Source organism: Ailuropoda melanoleuca, chromosome 6 (genome assembly GCF_002007445.2).
Source record: "Ailuropoda melanoleuca isolate Jingjing chromosome 6, ASM200744v2, whole genome shotgun sequence".
NCBI lineage: Eukaryota > Metazoa > Chordata > Mammalia > Carnivora > Ursidae > Ailuropoda > Ailuropoda melanoleuca.
The window spans coordinates 67,127,798-67,148,236 of record NC_048223.1 but is presented as its reverse complement, the minus strand read 5'-3'; the positions used below and the strand labels follow the sequence as shown (position 1 = coordinate 67,148,236).

General features: G+C 43.8%; 1 protein-coding gene across 3 annotated transcripts in view; it reads right to left on the bottom strand.

Annotated features, from left to right (window-relative positions):
• Window positions 1–725: 725 nt before the first annotated feature.
• Window positions 726–20,439, bottom strand: part of ARID5B (AT-rich interaction domain 5B) — a 176,702-nt gene continuing 156,988 nt past the window's right edge. For all 3 annotated transcript variants that reach the window (XM_002915102.4, XM_019795099.2, XM_011219556.3), the window contains 2 exons: window positions 10,329–10,527; window positions 726–6,860 (listed from right to left, as the gene is read on the bottom strand). In XM_002915102.4, the coding sequence (XP_002915148.1) occupies window positions 4,695–6,860; window positions 10,329–10,527 (2,365 nt within the window). In that variant the 3' untranslated portion in view covers window positions 726–4,694. The remainder of the gene's footprint in view (window positions 6,861–10,328; window positions 10,528–20,439) is intronic.

Below are 20,439 nucleotides of genomic sequence, written 5' to 3'. Positions count from 1 at the left end.
ACTTGTTTCTGCCACAGGGCCTTTGCACATGTGGTGCCGTTTGGACTCCTCTTCTCCCAATTCCCTATCACCTGGTCAACTCATACTCATCCTTCACATGTCAGTTTAGTCACCACTTCCTCTTCATGTATCACTTTAGTTATCATCTTCCTCTCCCCTGGAACTAGGTCAGGGTGAGGTTTTGTATTTCTATGGGTGACTACTTGATTAACTCTTTCTCATAAGATATGTAAGCCCGGGAGACAATATTTATCTTTTCCTCACCATTGTATTCCCAGCTCCTAATGCTATGCTTGGCAATTAAGGCATGGGTAAATCTTTGTGGACCAAGTAAACAGACAGTGACTTTTGTTATCTGCCAGGACAGGCCTGTAGCATACAAAGGAAGTCATATACTTCAGAGCTCTGGGTTCAATTCCCGACTCTGCCGGTTTGTTAGATGATCTGGGGTGAGTTGATTTACCTCTCTAAGCTGTAGTTTTCTCATCAGTAAAATGGGCATAGCTGTATTCACGTGGGGTTCCGAAGACTAAGGATACTGTATGCCAGCTGGGCATGCAGCAGGCTCTCAACAAACTACAGACACCATCGTCACCATCACCACCACCAGCACCCCCACCATCATCACTGCTGTGATCCAGTTTGGAGACGATGGGGTGGAAAGAAGCTTTGTGAGGCCCTGGGACTCCTCGGGAAGAAGTAACAGATTGCTCACACCCAAAGGAAACAGATAGTAACATTTTTTATTAAATATTACAGTGGATCAAAAAGTACAAAATATCTCTTGCCTGCTATGTGATTGGGAAACTATTGGCACGTAATACAGTATCAAAAGCAGTAATAAGTACAATTTGGAAAACATACAAAATTGAGTGTTTATAGTTTGGCTCAGCATTCTTCTGGTAGTGTTTAAACGAATGCAAAGGTTACTCAATAACCTCTCCATTGGGAAACTATGTAATATCACTGGGCCATGTTGCTATATACACATAATCACCTTACAGAGCAGAGAGGTTACATAGCTGGAATCACCAAAAGTATACAATATTTACAACACAGGAAAGTTTAAAAAAGTATAAACAGCCAAGAGATTATGCTGCTATTTTTCAGACATATTTCAACCATAGGGAGACAAGCAGAATATCAAATACATCAACAGCCAACACTGGAATTTAAGTGCTCAAGATAATCATTGCAATGGTGTGGGTCTCACCAGGGCAAACTTGTTCCCATTTCTCTTTAAAACTGGGACAAGAGTAAAACTGGACCAGATGGGACTTGGCTGACCACCACCAAATGTGACTTTGTGGGACAACAAGTGAAGAGAAAGAAATGGTTCTCTTTGAAGGCACACTACATAAAATATTTTTGTGGGATCACCTCGAAATTTCCATCAGACACACCAACACACTGAAATACAGTACTTGAGAATTCATGCACCAGGTCAGAAAGTTGTAAAGTCAACATTGAGTTTTAACAAACCCTTCTGTATATGCCCTGATAAACAAGTGAACTTAAGAGCTTCTAGCTAGTAAATAAATAAGTCAGTCCTGTGGCAAATATTACAAGTTCCAATCAATTACTAGAAGAATACTTAATTCTGAAACTCAGTTGGGCTGGGGTGGGTTTTTTTTATTTGTTTTGTTTTTTTGTTTTTTTTGAGTTGCCAAAAGTTAAACCAGAAGTTGCATGGAAAGGGTTTTTTTTTTAAAAAATATTATTTAGAATCTCCAAATCTCCAGTAAATCACGGACTTAGTGTTATTTTGAATTGCAACATTTCTTGGAAGCCACGCTCAGTAAATAGATTTATGACTCCATTGCCAATTAGATTCCACAGTTTCCTTTACTAAACTACCAATAACAATGGTTTGATTGCACAAAGAAAGGTTTGTGCAATTCCATTCAATAATAAGGCCCCTTGAACTCAAACAATGCAAACAAAGCCCTATTTAAGACTTTTTAAAATGTAGTTCTCAGCCAATGAAGAATTCAATGGTTTTTTTGAAAGATTTCCAAGATCTCTGTTCGGAGTTTTTAAAACAAATAACACACTGCTTCTGTTGGGAATGTATACCCCCATTTCTCTTTATTTGTCCTGATGTTTTGCCGAGGGTATGAGCTTCCTCAGACAGAAACAGTGAGTCTCCTCTCGGAAGAGATGAGAAAAACAAAAGCTGGACTATGTTAACATTGTTTGAAAAATGGTGTGATCGAATTCCAACATGATGAAACCAGACTGAAATCACTGTAGCGGGGAAAACAAATGCCCATATTCCAAACGGATAGGTGAGCTCCACCAGGGACAGGCGGCCCCCATTTCTTAGAGAAACAAACCCCAGAAACCATGCACAATCTAGCCCGTGTCTGCTGCAGAAACACTGGAGACTCCGTATTCGTCCACGTCCTCTGATTCTGCGACCAACCAATCTAGTGCAACTTTCTTCTAGGTGTCCTGGCTAGCATTCTGCCAGGTGGCATTGAGATCTCTTTCCCCCTCTATCTTGTGCAATAGCAGGATAATCTGCACTCACACATTTATAATCTATATTCTACTAGTCTATCTATGGTTCTATTAAATATATATATATGTAAATATATATATATGTGTGAAATTCCACAGGAAGGTAAATAATTAATTGAAGCAAATGGAACTCTTAACACTAGATCTCTACATTCTTTTGTTTCCACCTTTGGATATTAAGTATGTTACATTGAATATTTGGCTTCATATCATGGAGACATTTCAATATAAATGCACGGCATGCAGGGCTTTGTTTAAGAGCCGCAGTGTCATTGTTGACCAGTCGTGATTATTTTGCAGTCAAGTTACCTACTTAGAAGTTGAAAATTGTCATCAATTTTCATAGAAGTAATATCTCCGAGGTAAAAGACTGGTTAACTATGGTTCGAGGGTCTACTGGGAGTGTTGGGGGAGGGGAGGGTCGGCTGGGGAGGTCATCAAAGCAGGCTTATCAGCAGGGAGGGGACTTGGAAAGAAAAGCCACTCTGTATCAATGGACTTTTCACACGCTTAGAAAACGCATCCACCTTGACGTTACGACCCAGCAGCGAACGCAATCATGTGGCAGGAAGGACAATACACACTCTGCATGTCTTTGGACTGCGTGAACAACGTGACCATTTCTTCCAACGACAAAAGAAATCATAAAGCGGACCGTATAGCCAGGTGGTTAGAGACACGCCACACGCCACCAAGTGGGCGCGCAGACCACCCAAATCTAACACCCCGTAACCCCAGAGAAGATGACTTTCTTTTGAAATGGGCAATCCAGTATGCCAATGTTCCCCAGACATGTGGCCTGGGCGGTTCTTCTCGGGAACAGCAAGAAACCAACTCGATGAAGGCAATGTGACTACCTATTACTCAAAGGACCGCGGCCCAGGGAAGGTATCTGGCACCCGGGCCTCCAGTGGCCCGATCTCTTCTGGATAGACGAGCTCCATCTTCTTCCCAACCCCCTTTCCCACACTGTTTAAAGGGATCAGTGCCAACACCAATGTAAATCATTTTGGCTTCTGTTCTAATTTCTGAAATTCCTAAAATATCTGTGCAGCCCACAAATATGTCCTCTAGACTCTTGTTATTAAGCAGCTTGCTGCCAGTGAGGTTTTTGTTTTTATGATTCCTCTGGTATGTAGGACAGTTTCACAGCCTAGATAAGGTAAGTACAATGCTCGATATTTTCACATAACCCAATACTTCAAAGCAAAGCATTTGGCCGGGTAAGCAGTGTATATAAGCTCTTTCAACTATGCCATTTATGAGGAACAAAATCCTTAAGTTGCGGATCTGCAAAGGAACATTCTTTGCACTATTGTGTGCTCAACTGTTTCTTTTTCATTTGTTCCACTAGAATCAGTTGCTTCAATTTGTAAACAATAACTTTACCACCCAAAGCTGCTCAAAATGATAAGATGTGGAAAAATTACAAACACACATCAACAACTAGGACAGTCAGTCAGCCTTGAAAACAAAACAAAACAAAATAAAACAAAACAAAACAAAAACAAAAGACCTGCAAACAAAAGCGATACTGTTTAATTAAAAAAAAAAAAAGACAAGAAGGAACTGGGAGAAAATCGAACTACTTGTATATAAATTAGGTGAGCAAACAGTGATCCGGGTAGTTTTAAGAAGCAAATATATACAGTCATTTTAACAGTGTTTACTTCTCTGGATTGTTTAATAGTGTCAAAATGAAAGATCTATTGAAGTTCCACTATACATTGCATTGATTGAACCTTGGAGAGTTTTAGGAAAAGAGGGGCATCCCTTGGCAAATACTTGCCAGTCTTTCTTGCCCCTTCCTGTGAAATGCCTGCCCCCCCCTTTTTTTGCCCAGATTGTTCCTGACCGTCGGAACTCAAGACCGGGTCTTCTAAATTCTTCCTGGGTACACATACATCCCTTCACGAGACCCTCGTGCAAAGGGAACCATCTAGGTGCAAGGGCTTCTGTGTTGGAAGGGGCTCCAGACCGACCAGCCAAGGCTGGAGTCGTCCCAGAAAAATCAGGTATGTTCACCTCCCCTTGGCGGCCCCTTTGGCTGGGACTGATCTCACCCCTGGATTAGAAGAAATACTGGCTTCTAATTCTATAAGCCGTCACCCCCAGGGTGGGGAGGGAAGCTCTGGTGGCCACGCCGTGCGGGACGCCGGGCAGAGCCGGGCTTACAGTTTTGTACTGGGGTGTACGGACGACAGTTGAGAAGATGGGAAGGCAGCTTGAGGGTTTATAGCAGCTAAAGGGTAAATGCTGTTGTGCAAAAGGTCCCCATACGAACTTCCTACAGGTGTGGCCGCGGCCAGGTGTCTGTAAAGCTGCTGAGAATTTGTTGGCGATGTAAAAATCCCCCTTTGCATCACAAGCGAGTGGAAAGCCAGGGGCTGCATGAGTGGCGAAAGCACGGTCTGGTTTTTCAAGTACTGCAGAGAATGGGAGTAGCCGGCTGGGAGCCTGGAGTTGAGGCCCGAGCTGCACAGGCTCCCGGAATACAAACCTGGGAAGATGGGCGAGGACAGCGGCAGCTTGTGGCCTTCCGACGCGGCCCCGGCCTGGCCGCCATGCGCCGCCTTGCCGCCTTCGCCCTCGGGCTCGGAGGAGGCCTTCTCCTTGCCACACGCCTCCTTGCACGGGTCCAGCGGGGACACGGCGCGGGCCTTCTTGCCGGCGATCACCAGGTCCAGATCCTCCAGGCTGCGCTTGATGGGCCGCGCGGCCCCGATGTTCTGAGGGCTGGCCTTCCGCTGCAGGACCGGGTGCACCATGCCTTCGATCTTCCGGAAGTTCTCCAGCCGCACGTGGTGAGGCTTTCCCGACCGGGAGAGCGACTCGGGGTACTTCTTAGGGGCCGACACGGTCATGGGCGAAACCCGGCAGGCTTTGGGGTGACAGTCCCGGCTCTGGCTGTTCATGACCTGGAACTGGGAGACGCCCTTGCCCTCCTGGGGCCCCGGGGCCGAGTGCGCCAGGCCCAGGACCTTGCCCGTGGGTTTGTGCAAGTTCTTGGGAAGGCTCAGATCCGTGGGCTGATCATCCGTGGGGGCTTCTGTCGCCGCCGCCTTCTTGTCCTGCAGATGCAGCGATGCCAGATAATTCACGTGGAACTTCTCCTGGTGCTTGTGGGAAGGGAAGGAACTGTTTTCCGATTCCCTGTACATGTCCCTGCAGGGGTACTTGGACGTCTGCTCGTTGTGAAGATGGTGTTCGGTGTGTCTGTAGAGGCTGTGCAGGTGAGGGGACGAGTAGAAGTCGGCCAGGAAGCTGGGCATGTGGGAGTGGGGGAGCGCCCTCTTCTCCAAGAGCTTCTCCTTGCCCTCCTGAATGTCTTGCTTCAGGACATAGGAGTCAGCAAGAGGGCTAAGGTGGTGCTTGGAGAAACTGCAGCGGTGGGGATCGGATCGACCCAGCTTGTCGTGCTTGAAAAGGTCACTGATGCTCTTTCTCTCCTCTGACGGCTTGCTTCTGAAGCTCTGGACGTGCTGAATCACTGACGGCCGGCTGACTGCCATGTGGTCAGTACTCTGGCCGTGGTGGGCCTGGGACAGACCCGCACACAGCTCATCCCTCGCCATCAGTTTCTTTTTGCTGATCAAAGGGGGTGGGGAGCCGTAGGGGTAGCTGCTGGAGAGGCTGGCCCCACTCACTTGGGACAGAAGTTTCTTCTTGGCCAGAGGGGACATGATGCCCGGGTTGCCCCTCGAGTAGAGCAGAGGGGTGTAATTAAGTCCATGGTTCTCGTTCATGGGCCCAGTCAGGTCTTTGTCTTTGAACATGTCAAATGACTGAACTACCAGGACCTTCGGGGTCTGCTTGAGTGCGTTGTGGATGTCATCGCTGCCCAACTGGTCCACCTTCACGGTGCAGTTGGCGATGTAGTCCGCCATTGCGGGCAGCTTGTCATCCTCCAGCTCGCTCTGGCTTGCCAGGGGGGGCTGGGTGTTGGGGAAGCCAGCGAAGGGTGCTTCTTGGAGTTCATTTTCCGGGCTCTCTGTAAAACGGCAGGGCTGGGGGTCCTGTTTCGAGTCCGCAAGAGCACTGGGAGAGCTGAGGGACTGTTTGCCAGCCCCCGGGGCCAGGGTCGGACCCCTTTCAGGGGCCGGAGGGCCACTCGGGAGCGCAGGAGCAGGCCCCTTCTCTCCCACCTCCTCTGCCTTCTCACTTTTGGCACCTTGAGCTGGGTCGTTGTCCTTTTCTGGGTCTGCTCTAGACCCCAGGGGCCTCGCTGCAAAATCCTGGTACCCTTCCACTTTCTTCTTCACGTCTGCTGCTGGGAGAGGCTCAGTGATGCTCTTCTGATTTAAAGTCTCTTGTTCCTTCTCTGGCTCTGATGAAACCTGATAAAATATTTCAAAAGGCAGTCAGAAGGAAGCCAAATGCATTGACACATTTTGCTATGAAACAAAATATTACACGCAGCAGTTTTTCTTGAAAACAGGCTTGTCAATCAGCGCAGGGAGTTTCTGTAAAGCTTTATTACCCCCCAATCACAGCTCTAAACAAAGAAATCTAAATTACGGAAACATTAGGGTGGAAATGCATATTCGCTCAAGTCCCTTGTGAGACACCTATCAAAATAGCAAAGTGTTCTTTATTGACGGTATACAATCTTATCACTCCTTGACTCTAATATATAGTTTAATTCAGAGGTTGTTTTCTTGTCAAATCAGTCAATTATCCAAATGGGTTTTAAATTACATGTTGTGCTTCATGACACTTTGGAGAAATGTTTTTTTTTTTTAAGCATCTCCGTTTCAAAAACCAACCAACCCCATGTCAACAACACGCAACAAACTTACTAGAACCCCTTGCCTTTCTCTGAGAGAGCAAATCCCATCCTAATGCGTTCAGCACAATGCATAAAATTAGCAATGCGTAAGTGTTAATTTCTACTCAGTGCCCTATGACATGCAGAAAATGCTAAATACTGGAAAATTATGCAGATGCAACACCAGCCTGTCTACCTGAGGGACAGAAGAACTCGGAGTCCTTCTATGCTGTAGCAAACTACATTTCTACTAAAACTAAAAATGAAGTTATCAAAATTCAGGCAGTGAGCACCACCCCAAATACAGCTTTTCTGTTTACTGGAATACATTGAAGTCAATGAGATAGATGCTCTTTATGTGTCCCTATTGACTGAAGTTGTGGGCCCAATTTGAGCCATTCATTGCATTATGTGGCTGTGCAAAGTTTGACCTTAGAAGGTCATTTTAACTTTCCATCTGTGACCCAGCTGGCTGACAGCCCCTTTCAAAACTGTCACTCTGTCCTGACATGTCTTAGAGAACAGTCACAAAACAGTTGTATTGAACTGGTCTTCTCCCCCAAGCCCCTCCCCCCTCATCTCATCCCTTGAACGCTGTTCTTCTTTGTTAAGAAAAGTATTGGACACATTACCATCTTTGGGTAAGATTGAGGATGCTGGTGTAGGGCTGCATAGAAACAAACATTTTAGGGAATCACACCCTTTCAGAGATGTTTCTCCTTAAAACCACTTGAAGATATCCCTGTCTTTTAGTGATGTGTTAGACCTACGAGCTTTTGCTTATCGTCTTTCTTTTCTTCCCTCCTTTCCTTCCATCCTCCCTCCCTCTCTCTCTCTTTTGTACTAATAGCTGTCTTTTCCAGTACAAATATCACTACTTGTTCTACATTAACAATCATCATGGGTCTCTTGAGCTTATGCATTACATGAAAATACAGAAAAATGAGCACGGCAAGGGAAAAAGGCAAATTGCATTTAAATGTTAGTTTCTGATGGGGCTGCAGTTTGAAGTGAAGCTACAGGGGATACTCAGTCTCACTGAAGTTTCTGTGACCCAGGCCTTTGGTTACATGGAGTTCTGCGTTGTCACTGGAAAATAGGTTTAGGGGGTCTCTGACAGCTAGGCAGGAAAAAAGTAAAGGACCCTTTCTCTAGGATGGCATTTTACGGTCTGCCTTGATACGTTACATGGTACCTTCCCACCAGGCAACTTGCAATCCAATGACCTGAAGGCAGTGGGTCTGCCTGGGACGGCTTTCTAAGCCCTCCTATCTCCATTGAGTTCATTGCTTCATATGGAAAACATCAAAAATTAGGACAATAAAAACACCAATGACAGCAATAAAATCCATACCCCAACACACAGTCAATGAGAAGAAATACACCTGGTCAAATCCATGGGTCTATGTTGGAAGTGGGGAGCAATTCTTATCATCCAGTCAACTTGGGGAGGGTGTGAGATTCCAGGTCATTCCGATGACCTGAACATGATAACCTTTGACACTCTAGACCTTATAATGCCCCGAGACATTGGGGCCCGAAAGAAACAGGGAGCCTGAAGGCTTTAAGGGTTTCTGTGAGCCGGAGGGAGCCGGGCCCTACTCTTGGCAACAAGCATCTCCCACGCTGGTGGGCTTCAGGGCAATGGGCTGAGGATTCCTCCCCCATCTCACAAAACAACCATTTCAAACTTCATCCCCAAAGTGGAGCCACTCAAAGGTCAGCTGGCCTCTGGCCTCAGTTTGTCCTCTGGTGCTTTGGCAATGCTGTACATATGGTATCTAATAGAACTCACTGATCCAAAACCCTATAATAAATCACCAGGCCAACAGGATAAAGGAAGAATGGAATGTGAGCCTTAACTTGGAATTTCCTTGCTTTTGGCCATTTATGTTGCAAGCTTGCAGATGTTTAGAAATCTCTCTGCATCATCTTTTTCCCCCATTTTTTTAATTACTAAAGCTTAGAATAATTATGAAACAAAAATAAAAACAACAAAAATGTCTTTTCTTGGTATTCATAATATCTTCTTACACAAGAGCCCGTTGGGTAGGTTAATTTCTAAGGAGGTTGGTATATGGTGTGTGTGTGTGTGTGTGTGTGTGTGTATTTCAAGCCAGTGTTTAATTAGGGAGTCTCTTATGTGTTCATTATAAACCTGATTTTTAGGGGGTGTTTAATATCAGCACCAAAATTCCCTCTGGGGTTGGATCCTAGAACATGCTGTCTCCAAAATGTGGCTGCAAAGGTTTTTTTTTTTTTTTTTTTTTTTTTGGGNTTTTTTACGGGCAGTAGGGTTTTTTATTATTCATGTTGAAACAGAGCCCAGATCAGCCTCCATGACTGGCTGTACACTGACAGTAATGGCTTCTACCAAAGAGCTGTTGGGGGCTGTGGGTGGCTGGGGCTGGTTTTAAAAGGTTCAGAAACTACCTGTTAACATGAGAGATAATAATGGTTTCAGAGGAACAATTTCAAAATTCTCCTATAAATAATATGTCCTTAAGATATTTCTAAATGGGTCTCAACCCGAGGCCGTTGCACAGAGGTCCATTATGGAAGGCAAACCCATCTCTGAAGTTTCGAGGACAGTCCTGCAGAGACATGGTGCATCATTTCAACATCCCTCCTTGCTAGAACCCACAAAGCGTGTTTCAAAGTCACACCAGCTCCTCAGATAGACTGGCTGTGAAATGGCAAAGAAGCCACATCTTTCACACTGGAGTCCCTTCGCTTCACAGAGCTGAAGCTCTGGCTCCTTCTATCTCAAAGCTGGCATTTGCTCTCAGTTTTCTACAGGATGTTCCCATCTTTCTAGATCCTATTCTTGGCCTATCCCATTTGATACCAAGCACTGCCTTCCAGCTCCCGAGCAGACCGACTGATCCCCTCTCTGGGGAGCTGTGAGGCTGAGATGGGAGGCGTTCTCAGTCTGGGGCTGCAGGGGTGCAGGGACCCGGCTGTGGACGCAGGACTCTGGTAGACCTGGGCCAGGACCGGTCTCACAGAGGTATTTCTGTGGAGGACAGCAGCTCACCTCTGATGACTCCTGGGGCTTCGGGGCATTCTCTTTTTCTTTCTTGCTTTTAGGGATTTCATGTTTGATGCGTTTGGTTCCTGATACTTTTGTTTTATTCTCATTTTCCTGTGAACTGTTCTCCTGTTTCCGAGGTTTGATTGGAGGCAGGGGCTTATCTTCTTCTCCTTTAATAAACCTTTCATATGGTAGGATTAATCTGGAAGGATATCAGAAGAGATGATCAATCATGGGAGGCAATTCCAGGAACATTGAAGCTATCAGGGTTTAGTTTCTTTTCTCAATACCAGTGGTTTATTGAATGACTCTATCTCCAGTGACACCAGTGCATTTCTAAAAACTTGCTCCACAGTTTAGGGCTCTACTCCCTTGGTCAAAAACCAGTACCTGGTAACTTATATACTCCTTTGCAAGACATCTTTCTAGTCTTGTGAATCTATATACCAAAGATACCAACGGAAACATCTGAAGTTAACATCATTATCACAGCTCACGGAACTTGGCTCAGCGCCAACAACGGCACCACCGCTATAACAGCAACACTCATGATGGCTGCCATTCATTTATCATTCTGCCAACGGTTATTTATGGAGCACCTACTGTGTGCTCCGAGCTCAAGGCACTGAGATACAGCAGTGAACAAAACATTCAAAGGCCCTGACCTCATGAGGATGATATTCTAGGAGGTACAGCTATGCCCTGGGTTAATGTCCTAGATACACATATAGATTATTCCGTGTAATCTCCGCATCTCTGTGGGGCACTACTATAAGTATTATTACTACCACTACCACTACTACCATTATCATTCCCTTTTTAACAGATGAGGCAGATGAGGCCCCAGAAAGGCTAAATAATTTGCTTAAGCATCCCACCATTTGTTAGAGATGCCTGACTCCAAAGTTTATATTTTCATTCACGTCAAAGTACAGACCAGACACTTAAGATAAAGAGGCTAATGGGAGGCAAGCACAGTGGGGCTGAGAGGCAGCTGTCTTCCTCTGAGCTCTGAAGCCGGCAGGGGATTCCAGAATGAGCTCCGTTTTGGGGTGCCCAACAAAGGAGGGCCCTGGGGAGAAGGAGGGAGGACAGACCACTCAAGCCACAAAAATCAGAGGGCTGAAAAATCCAAGCACTTTAATTATATAACTTTTAAAACAAAGTACATAAAATTGTTCTAAAAAGAGAAACATCAAACAGCTCTAGTTTTAATCTGTTTTCCCTTTGCGACATAGCTCTTGATCTGAAAGGGAAAAATAGCTGATGTAATTAAAAGGGATGGATTGCATTACAATCTCAGTTTCAACTTCAGTGATTAAAGTTTTTATAATGCATTTGGTATGATTAATGACTCACTGTGGGATTAATACAAGACTCAGCCTTAAAAATATGAACTTTAATACAGCAAACATAATTTGTTTTAAATAAGACAAGTTGACTCAATGAAGAAAATGTACTTGGCTTATAAACAACATAAATCTGTTCAAATATTGGGAACCCTAATTACTTTTTAAACTAAGACTTCCAGGCAAAAACTTCTTTGGTTTGGATATCTGTTAGCTATCCTGAAATTGGTTTCTAACCATGCAATCTGGATCCCAGCTCCTTAAACACACACAACCATTCAGGTTTGTTGGTACAGACGTGGGGACATTTGTGATAATATTTCAACGTTTAATAAAATACCAAGTAAATTATGGGAAAATGAAATCCCAATTTACAACGTATTAGAAACAAAATTCATTTACTGAGCATGCTCGGACAAGGTATGTGCAAGGAGGCGTGAGTAATAGTTTCGAGCCCTCCATCTGGCAGTGGGCCAGCCATGAAGATCAACACAGCCCATGGGGAATAGTTATCTTCAGATCCCATTACAAACTCAGTTTAAACATGTTACAGCTGCTAAAACTGGAAACTGTTCTCTCTGTGTAGACTTACTAAAATAATATATGGCCGCCAAATACCTGCTTCCCACTGTAATATTACAGTTAATGTTTATATAATAAAAAGCATAACTAAGCAGAAGACGAGAGAAAAAAGCAATCTTGTTCATACTTGAATTTATCCCGTCTCGTCTGTAAAGTCCCCAACATTACCCCCAATCCCTTTTATCTGTGCAGTTCTGCCAGGGACTTGATTCCCTTTAACGTCGGCAGGTTGGGGATTTTTGACCGGGAGCGAAAGGCAATGAATATTTTTATGTTGGAAAAAAAATATTTTAAAGAGACTTTAATGAAAACATGTTTTATTGTTGGGACAGATAGGTTTGTTTTACTTGTGTTTGGTTGCCATGGGAACCCGAGCAACACTGAAGTCTGGGTATTCCGACGGTGGCTGTTTGTTCGGACCACCCTTGCCCTTGACTTCATTCTCTCACTGAGACAGCAACACCTTGAGGGGCCCTCCTCGCAGAGAAGCATGACGGCGTTACCTCTGGGTGCGGGGAGACGGTGAGAGGAGGCACAGAACTGGCTGGGGGACACACCCAGCGTGGGCCCCAGAGAACCCCTCACCTCCAGCTCTGACGGTCGGGTGCTGGGCCCACCAGGCCGTCCAGGGGGGTGGGCACTAAGGAGACTTGAATTTCCTCACCCAACTCTGCAGGTTCAAGAAGCAGGACAACATTTCCATTTCATCCCTTTTTGTTTGTTTGTTTTCCCCTCTTCTTTCTTTCTTTCTTTTTTTTTTTTTTTTTTTTTTTTTTTTTTTTTTTCTTCTTCACTCAACTCAGCAGCTGGCTGGCTGACAGCAGTAAAAAATACATTTCACTTTGCTGGTCAAAGGCCTAAAGCCAGAAGCAGGAAATGTGGAATTAAATGTTTCTTGTATCTGGAAAGAGGCATGACTAAGGTAAAACTGAATCCAAACACAAGCCTTGCTTGTTCAAGGCTTCCAGAGGGAGAGTCTATGTGAGCAAGTGAGTGTGTGTGTGTGTGTGTGTGTGTGTAAAGGTCAATTGAGTGGTTTTTCTTCCCCCCTTCTAAATCACTGAAAGATAATTATAGTGGCTCAGGGAAAAAAGGTTCCCAAAATAAAACAAGAAAGGCAGCAGCTAAAAGGAAACAAGTCGAAATATGACCAGCTAAGCCCTGAAGAACAGGGCACGGTCTCGCCCAGCACACAAACAATTGCTGTTCATATAGTGATTTCCGTTTGGTGCGATTTTCACTGAATGTTTTTTCAGTTATCCTGTCACGGTACAACACAATTACCCCACAGGATATGATCTTATCATTTGATTATTAGAAGTTTTTACAGTGCAAGAGGACGAAAGCTATTATAGGTTTCTGAACATTTAAACGTTTAGCGTACATGGGATACCATTAAAAACAGGTTAGCCAATATTAAGGTCAACATTGCCCAATGCAGGAAGCTGAGGACGTTCGTATTGTATCAAGAATCTAGTATAATGCAACATGCCTGTGCCTTGCGGATGATTATTCCTCAAATATTTGTAGTACAACAAAGATTTAATCAGTTTCTAAACTATACAGATAAAAGCAAAAATGTACCCCAGCCCCCAAGAACTCATTACACAGGAGAAATATTTTCAATGGGCTGCAACTCTAAGAATGTGGGTTGGGTTTTAGGTGGGTGGAAGTAATGGGGAAGAGAAGCAATATATTCATTAGAAAATCCAGAGAGATTTTTACTCCTGATTTACATCTATTCTGGGAATTGAAAGCGAGGCAGATACATGGGCCTTTATTATTATCCAGATTTCACATTTCAGATTAGCAAAATGCTTATTTACGATGCCATTAATGGCTCTGAAATAGGTAAGCCATCATGTATTAAAAAATAACATCTTTCCATAGGCGTAAGATTTGTAGCAGCATGAGATTTTATTTTTCCCTAGGAATAATACAAGAATAACATTTTCCACCCCAAAGCAGAAACAGTAGGGGAGCCTTTTGCTATCACCAAGATTCTTATTAAATTCAGTCACTGTGAAAGCAAGATTTTTTTCCTCCTTCTCCTTCTTTTTCTTTTTTCCCCCTTTTTTAAATAAAGACGACCAAAATCAACCCAAGTTAAAATTAACAAATCAATAGCATTATAACCTTAATTTATTAGCATCTGAGCCACTAAATTATCATCATACGAGGAATTGCGGGTTTGAAAAGATTCCGGCTTTGTTAAATCTCAAGTTAAATAATGGTGTGCCGTCTACTAGGTTTTTAGATCTGCCTCATCTGATATTATGAAAAATTCAATACATTTCTCTACAGCAGAAGTCAGGGGTCAGCAAATCTATTACTGTAATGTAAGTAATCTGGCAACCTGCCAACTCTTTCTCCCTTTTATTATTTTTTTTAAACACCAAGGCAGATAATTTTATATTTACAAATTCTAAAATCCTCCAGGGTCTTGCCTCTCTTTCTCAACAAAACCCGGCAGCCTCACGCTCCAGAACTGTATATGGCACATGTCCTCATCATTTGCATTTCATACAAAAGAAGAAAAGACTCTCCATCTTTATTAGGCAGCTTTCCCCCTCCCCTCCTCATAGGCAGAGGGAAAATAATGTCAAATCTCATCTGAACGAGTAACCACTAATAATCTTCTGTATTGATTAATGCTTGCATGGAATGACTGAACTTTGGGGCCAAAACATTGAGCAAACAGTGCTTAGAAGGAGAAATGAGAATCTGTCTATTTATAGAGCTTCTGCAAAACGATATTATAATATTGTCTAGAACTGATTCAATTTGGAGATTTGGGGAAAGAAGCAGGAAATTTTTAGGGTTATAGTTGATCCTTGAACACACCCTAGTTACTTTGTAGACACTTTTAGGGCATCAGACCCGTGACAAAGTCTAGGCCCAAAGATCTGCTGGTGCCCTCGGAACAGAATATCTCAGGGGCAGAGGGGAAAAAATGTTGATGCGCCTGTCAGGGCAAAAATGCTACTGCTATTCTTACACATATTAGGTTTTTTTCACAGTCGTAGAAAAGAAATGATGTATTGGTTCCACTGGGGCTTCGGACCTGATCTGATCCCAAATGAAGTCATTATACCTCCAAGTTTATTCCAGGGTTGATAAATTCTAAGGCTTGGCCAGACATTTCCCTTCTCAGCCAGAAATTGAAAATATAACTTCACTGCAAAGTGTGGGAAGCAATCTTTCACCAAATATGGAGCCAATAGAAAGTATATTTTTCTTTTTTGAAGGTGATGTATGCATACTGGTTAAGGTTTCAAGAAGAATAGAAAGTTTCTAATCTCACATACGGTTTACCTCTCAGGGTTCCAGACCACGATCGAAATGGCAGAAGAGCCTTTGGGTGATAGGCACCGAAACAAAAGTCAAATGCACCAATGTGCTACGGCAATGTACACAAAAGTGGGATGTTTCCTCAGTGGGCACAACACTCACTGAGTACAAAAGAAAATTTGTTCCTGTTCTTTCAAAAGCCAAGCTCATCTGAGAAAGATGTGGGCCCTGGGTAAGGATCTCCTTAGTTTTATGGTGTGAGTTTCTGTAAAGCAGAAAAAATAGTGTGCAGAGTGTGAGAAGCAAAATATCAGTAACCAACAGAGCTGAGAAAGAGGTGTCCAGTATCTTCCTCCAACAGGTGAACAACAATATATGGCCACTTGTCTTTAGAAAAGCTATTTCTTGGGAAAATTACCTGCCTAGCCCTACCTACTCAAGAGGCAGTAGAAGATGATTAAGAAACTCTTCTGAAGGCACTAATACAGTCGTCTCTTTGCCCCTGAAGTGGTGGGAAAGTTGTTTCTTAGCCCCATGGATGACTCTGACACCTTCCTCTATGGCCCTCAAGTGCCTGTAACACTCAGCAAAGAAAGAAAAAAAAACAGGGTACAAGGAGCCTGGCCCCAGCAAGATGGCGGCTTGACTCTTATAAAGAATTGTCAACATGAGAGAGGTAGCTTGAGGATGGCAGGCCCCCTGAACTGGAGTTACGTTGGTCTATGGGGATCTTGGTGAAAAGGTGAGGTGGGAGGGTGGGAAGGGCAACTTCTGGTTGTTCTTATATATTGATTAGGCATTAATGATATTAATAGTAGCCACCATGTGGTGCCTATTAATCCCAGACATTCTGTATACCTTAAATTCAACCATTACCAAAAAAGTATATACAGATACATTATTTTATCCTCATCTCATGGACGAGGAAATTGAGATTCAGAGTGAAATAATTGAATGACTAGTCAAAGGTGTGCAGCTATTAAGTGCCAAAATTTGAGTTCAAACACAGATCTGCCTGCTTCTCTGAGCTGCCTTCATATCAGCAGGGCAGCGGCACATTTTCATACCTAAAAACATCAACAACGAGGAGATACCGAACTGATCACCCCTGGCTTGAGGGAACCCTAAGCTCTTAAGGCACTAAAAAATCAGGGTGAGCATTCTCCTTTTCTCAGAGGCCATTCCACAAAGAGTCAACCCATCACAACAGAAGCAGCCCTATGGTTCAGGCACTCCTTTTACTGAACGCCAGGATAACTACGCCAAGATTCTCTAAAAGGTGGCAACTGTGGTTGGATCAGGTCCAACTTGATGTTGGACGGTAAAAGAAACTCAAGAATCATATTCTCCATGAAGTCCTGCCTGCAGTGCTTAATCTTACACTCACACTTGAGGTTCTCATGGCCTCCTCAGCTAGAACAAAACTCCTCAGGGGCTTTACTTCTATGGTGCCTCCTTGCCACTTCTAAGAGGGTCTCGACTGATGTTAGCCCCTTGCCTTTCAACTGAAGACCACATTGAAGAAAGTTGGGATGGATTTAAGGAAGGCTGACTTTATGCCCCAGGGATTACAATACATGCTCACAACAGAGGACACAGACCATAGACAGCACCCAGCCCTCCACGATGCCACCAGCAAGCCTTCCTCTTAAGGAGAAAACAATGACTGACTCAGAATCAAGTTGCATGGATCCATTTCAAGGGCAGATGAACATTATTTCAAGAATAATAGACAAATGTGATTACAGTGTTTTCAATAGAATGAGCACCCCACAGATGAAGGCAGGCAGTGTCCGTGATGTAAAAACAGGCAAACAACTGCTGCATTGAAGTCCCATGTCTGTGAGATACCACAGGTTACAGAGCTGCTGAAATGTTCAACAATTGTCCCAAACGTTTATTATTTTGATCAAACTTTGTAATAACTTAGGTAAAACCAAAATGTTCCAAGAGGTTTTCAGTGGAAGAGTTAAGGATATATTTTAATGGTAAACAATTACATTCTTCTATCATCTGATACTTTTTTTCTCTCTTTTTTGGAAACAGGCTCTCTGAATTTTCAATAGTTCCTTTGTGAAGGCATCTGTTACTCACGTAATTGAAAAGATGTTTGTGCAGTGGCATGCTTGAGACTACAGTTATTTAATCTTAATGATAAAGCCCCGAGGACAGAAAATCATAAGTAGAAACCTCTTGTTATTTATCAAAAAGAAAAGGGGCTAAGACACCGAATCTATTCTCAAATTTAAATTCATGCTTGATGAAAACTATCAATAAAACATCGGACCTGCAAAGTTTCTTAAATACTATAGCCAGGTTCAAAGGGGTGAGTAGGGAGGAGGTAGAGAGAAAACAAAAATGAGACAATAAAGGAGCCTGACAAAGAAAAACTGCTGTTTGGCAAGTTTTTTTTTTTTTTTTTTTGGGTCAAACAAAGAACTTGCTGTAGTTTACAGCATGACACACACACTTGATTAGTTTGTGCCAGAGGGTGTTTTTACACTCTAGAGTGTAAACTCCAACTTCTATTAATTACGACTTGCATTTAGAGGCAAATTTAAGAATTTTTAAATAGAGACTTTTTCAAAGGCTGTTGTTTATTTTTTTTTAAACAGAAACCAGTTTTTCTACTCCAGGGCCTGGCGAGGGCTTTGTTTTCCTTTTTAAAAGTTTCTTGAAATATCCAGGCATTGGAAAGGTATTAGAGCATTTAAAGCATGCTGGGTAATACAGAGGGAGGCTTTTGCTTATGAAGTTATCTGACTGTCCTTTTGGGAGAAATTCTGTAGGTCTCCAAGAACAAGCCTGGTGGGGTGTAGACGGAAGAGTGGTGGCCATGCTTCAGCCTGGCTCAGTCTCAGCACCTTGTTCGATTTCCCCGGGCTGCTGGCTGTGGGTAAGAGCCAGGAGGCCTGCTGCGGGTTTGGGGAAAAGGCTGATGAAAGGGCATGCGTGGCAGTGCTGCAGAGATGTTCCTCGCTGTGCCCACTGGCCAGGGCCCCCATCACCGAGGCAGTGTTTAGATAGGAGCTGCAAGTCCATAGACCAGTCAACCCCACCATGGGTGCCCATGGGTGAGGATGGGGCATGGTCTACTCATTGGACTTTGGGGCTAGACAGGCAATAGACACTGAGAAGATAAACTGTAATACCTGCTTCGGGTGTATCCAATTTGGAAATTCAGCCTGAGTATTCACCCGACAGTTTCTTCCACCACCTTATTCCCTACCTCTTGACACACATTTCTAGAGGAAACTGTCCTTTTTTGTTTGGATTTCATTTAATTCACTCAACCCCTAATTCCTGAGTCCCTGATATGTTCATGATGCTGTCCTGGGTGCCCTGGGGAGACTCTGGGAAAGCAAGAGCCCATGTTCTTTGCCTTCAAAATTAGTATCTTCACCAGTCTCCAATTCTACAGCTGAACATTTTAGGCAATAGATGATGATCTCTCAAGTTATAACCTAACTTTTTAAGATCCAGTTCAAATTCTAGATCCTCCTGGAAGACTTTGCTCATTCCAGCTGAAAACTCACTCTTCTTTTTTGATCCTGTTGACTTGTTATTTGTATCAATTACTTACTCACCTGAGGTTTCTTATAGCCTTAAATATCTAACACTCTTTCATCTATGTATGGACTATGAGTCGGATCGTATGATAAGTTAGGTAAGCCAAGGATCACAGCACCTTCTGGTTCTAGTGAGTTGGTAGCAATGGCCTGGGGGCACCATGGTGAGAGGAGTTCTGAAGCTGAGCTCGGGCTCACGGAAGGCAGTATCGTGCTCCCTTTGCGATCTCTGCCATGAATGTGGTAGCATGGGCACCTCCTCATTGTCTTCCAGCCCTAATCCAGACTCTCTGGTTCATGCGTTTTCATGATCTCAGAGGGCGCTGTACACGTGGTAGACGTTCAAAGAAAACGCATTGGCTCTTGAGGGCAGCAGCGAAGGAAAAAGGCAGTCACTCAAATGGCAAATCTATCCTACCCCAGAGAAAGAAACGAGCCACCAGGAGAGGGCCTCTTACCAATTTCAAATGTAATCTTAGGCTATGTCAATAGACTGGTACCGCTACATATAGAAGTACTATATGTCACCCCTGGAATCGCTCTGGGAATTCTGAGTGACAAGACTGGAGGCATCTACATGACAGCAGGCCAAGCTGGTGAAAATCCATAAATCATGCTCTGAGGCTTGGCTGAATCGAAGAGGAGCACTTGAAGTGAGAGAGGAGCCAAGGGAGGCCCATCACCAAGGGTATGGCATGTGCAGAAAGAGTCAGCCTCAGCAGGCACGGTCGAATCCAGGGGAAGCCATAGAAGGTGTCTCACTCAGCACGTGGCAGAGTGGTTAGATGAAAAACACCTTCAATGGCGGCTCTTCCTACTCACCCCCCAACCACAGGGCATTTGCATAGAGACTGGATTAGCCCGGTGCCAAAGAAGGTTCAGTCCTCACAGAACTTGGCAGCCTATAGGCTACCTTTGCCCTGGGGTGTGTTTAGTTTAACTTACGTAAAATATTTTCAGAAATACTGGATCTAGAATTTGTAAGTCAGGTGACTTCACATAAAAGTTATCAAGAAAACATGGAAGGTCTGAGAGTACTGAGACTCCATCTGCCCAGGCAAGGGTGTTGGCTGATCCCACTGGGATCTCTGGCATGGGCTGTGTGTGCCAGCTTCCTACTCTCCTACCTGCACCACTATGCCACTTCCCCCATAAACACCTGAGTCTGTGACCAGTGGTGTGGAGCCATGCTTCTTCAGCGACCTGACGGGAAGGACTAGATTTCTACATTTCCTGTCTGTTGCCGACTGACACTTCTATAAAATTCATAATTCATGAAAATTAATTAGTAGACAAATGAGATTTAAAGCAAGGCACATAAAA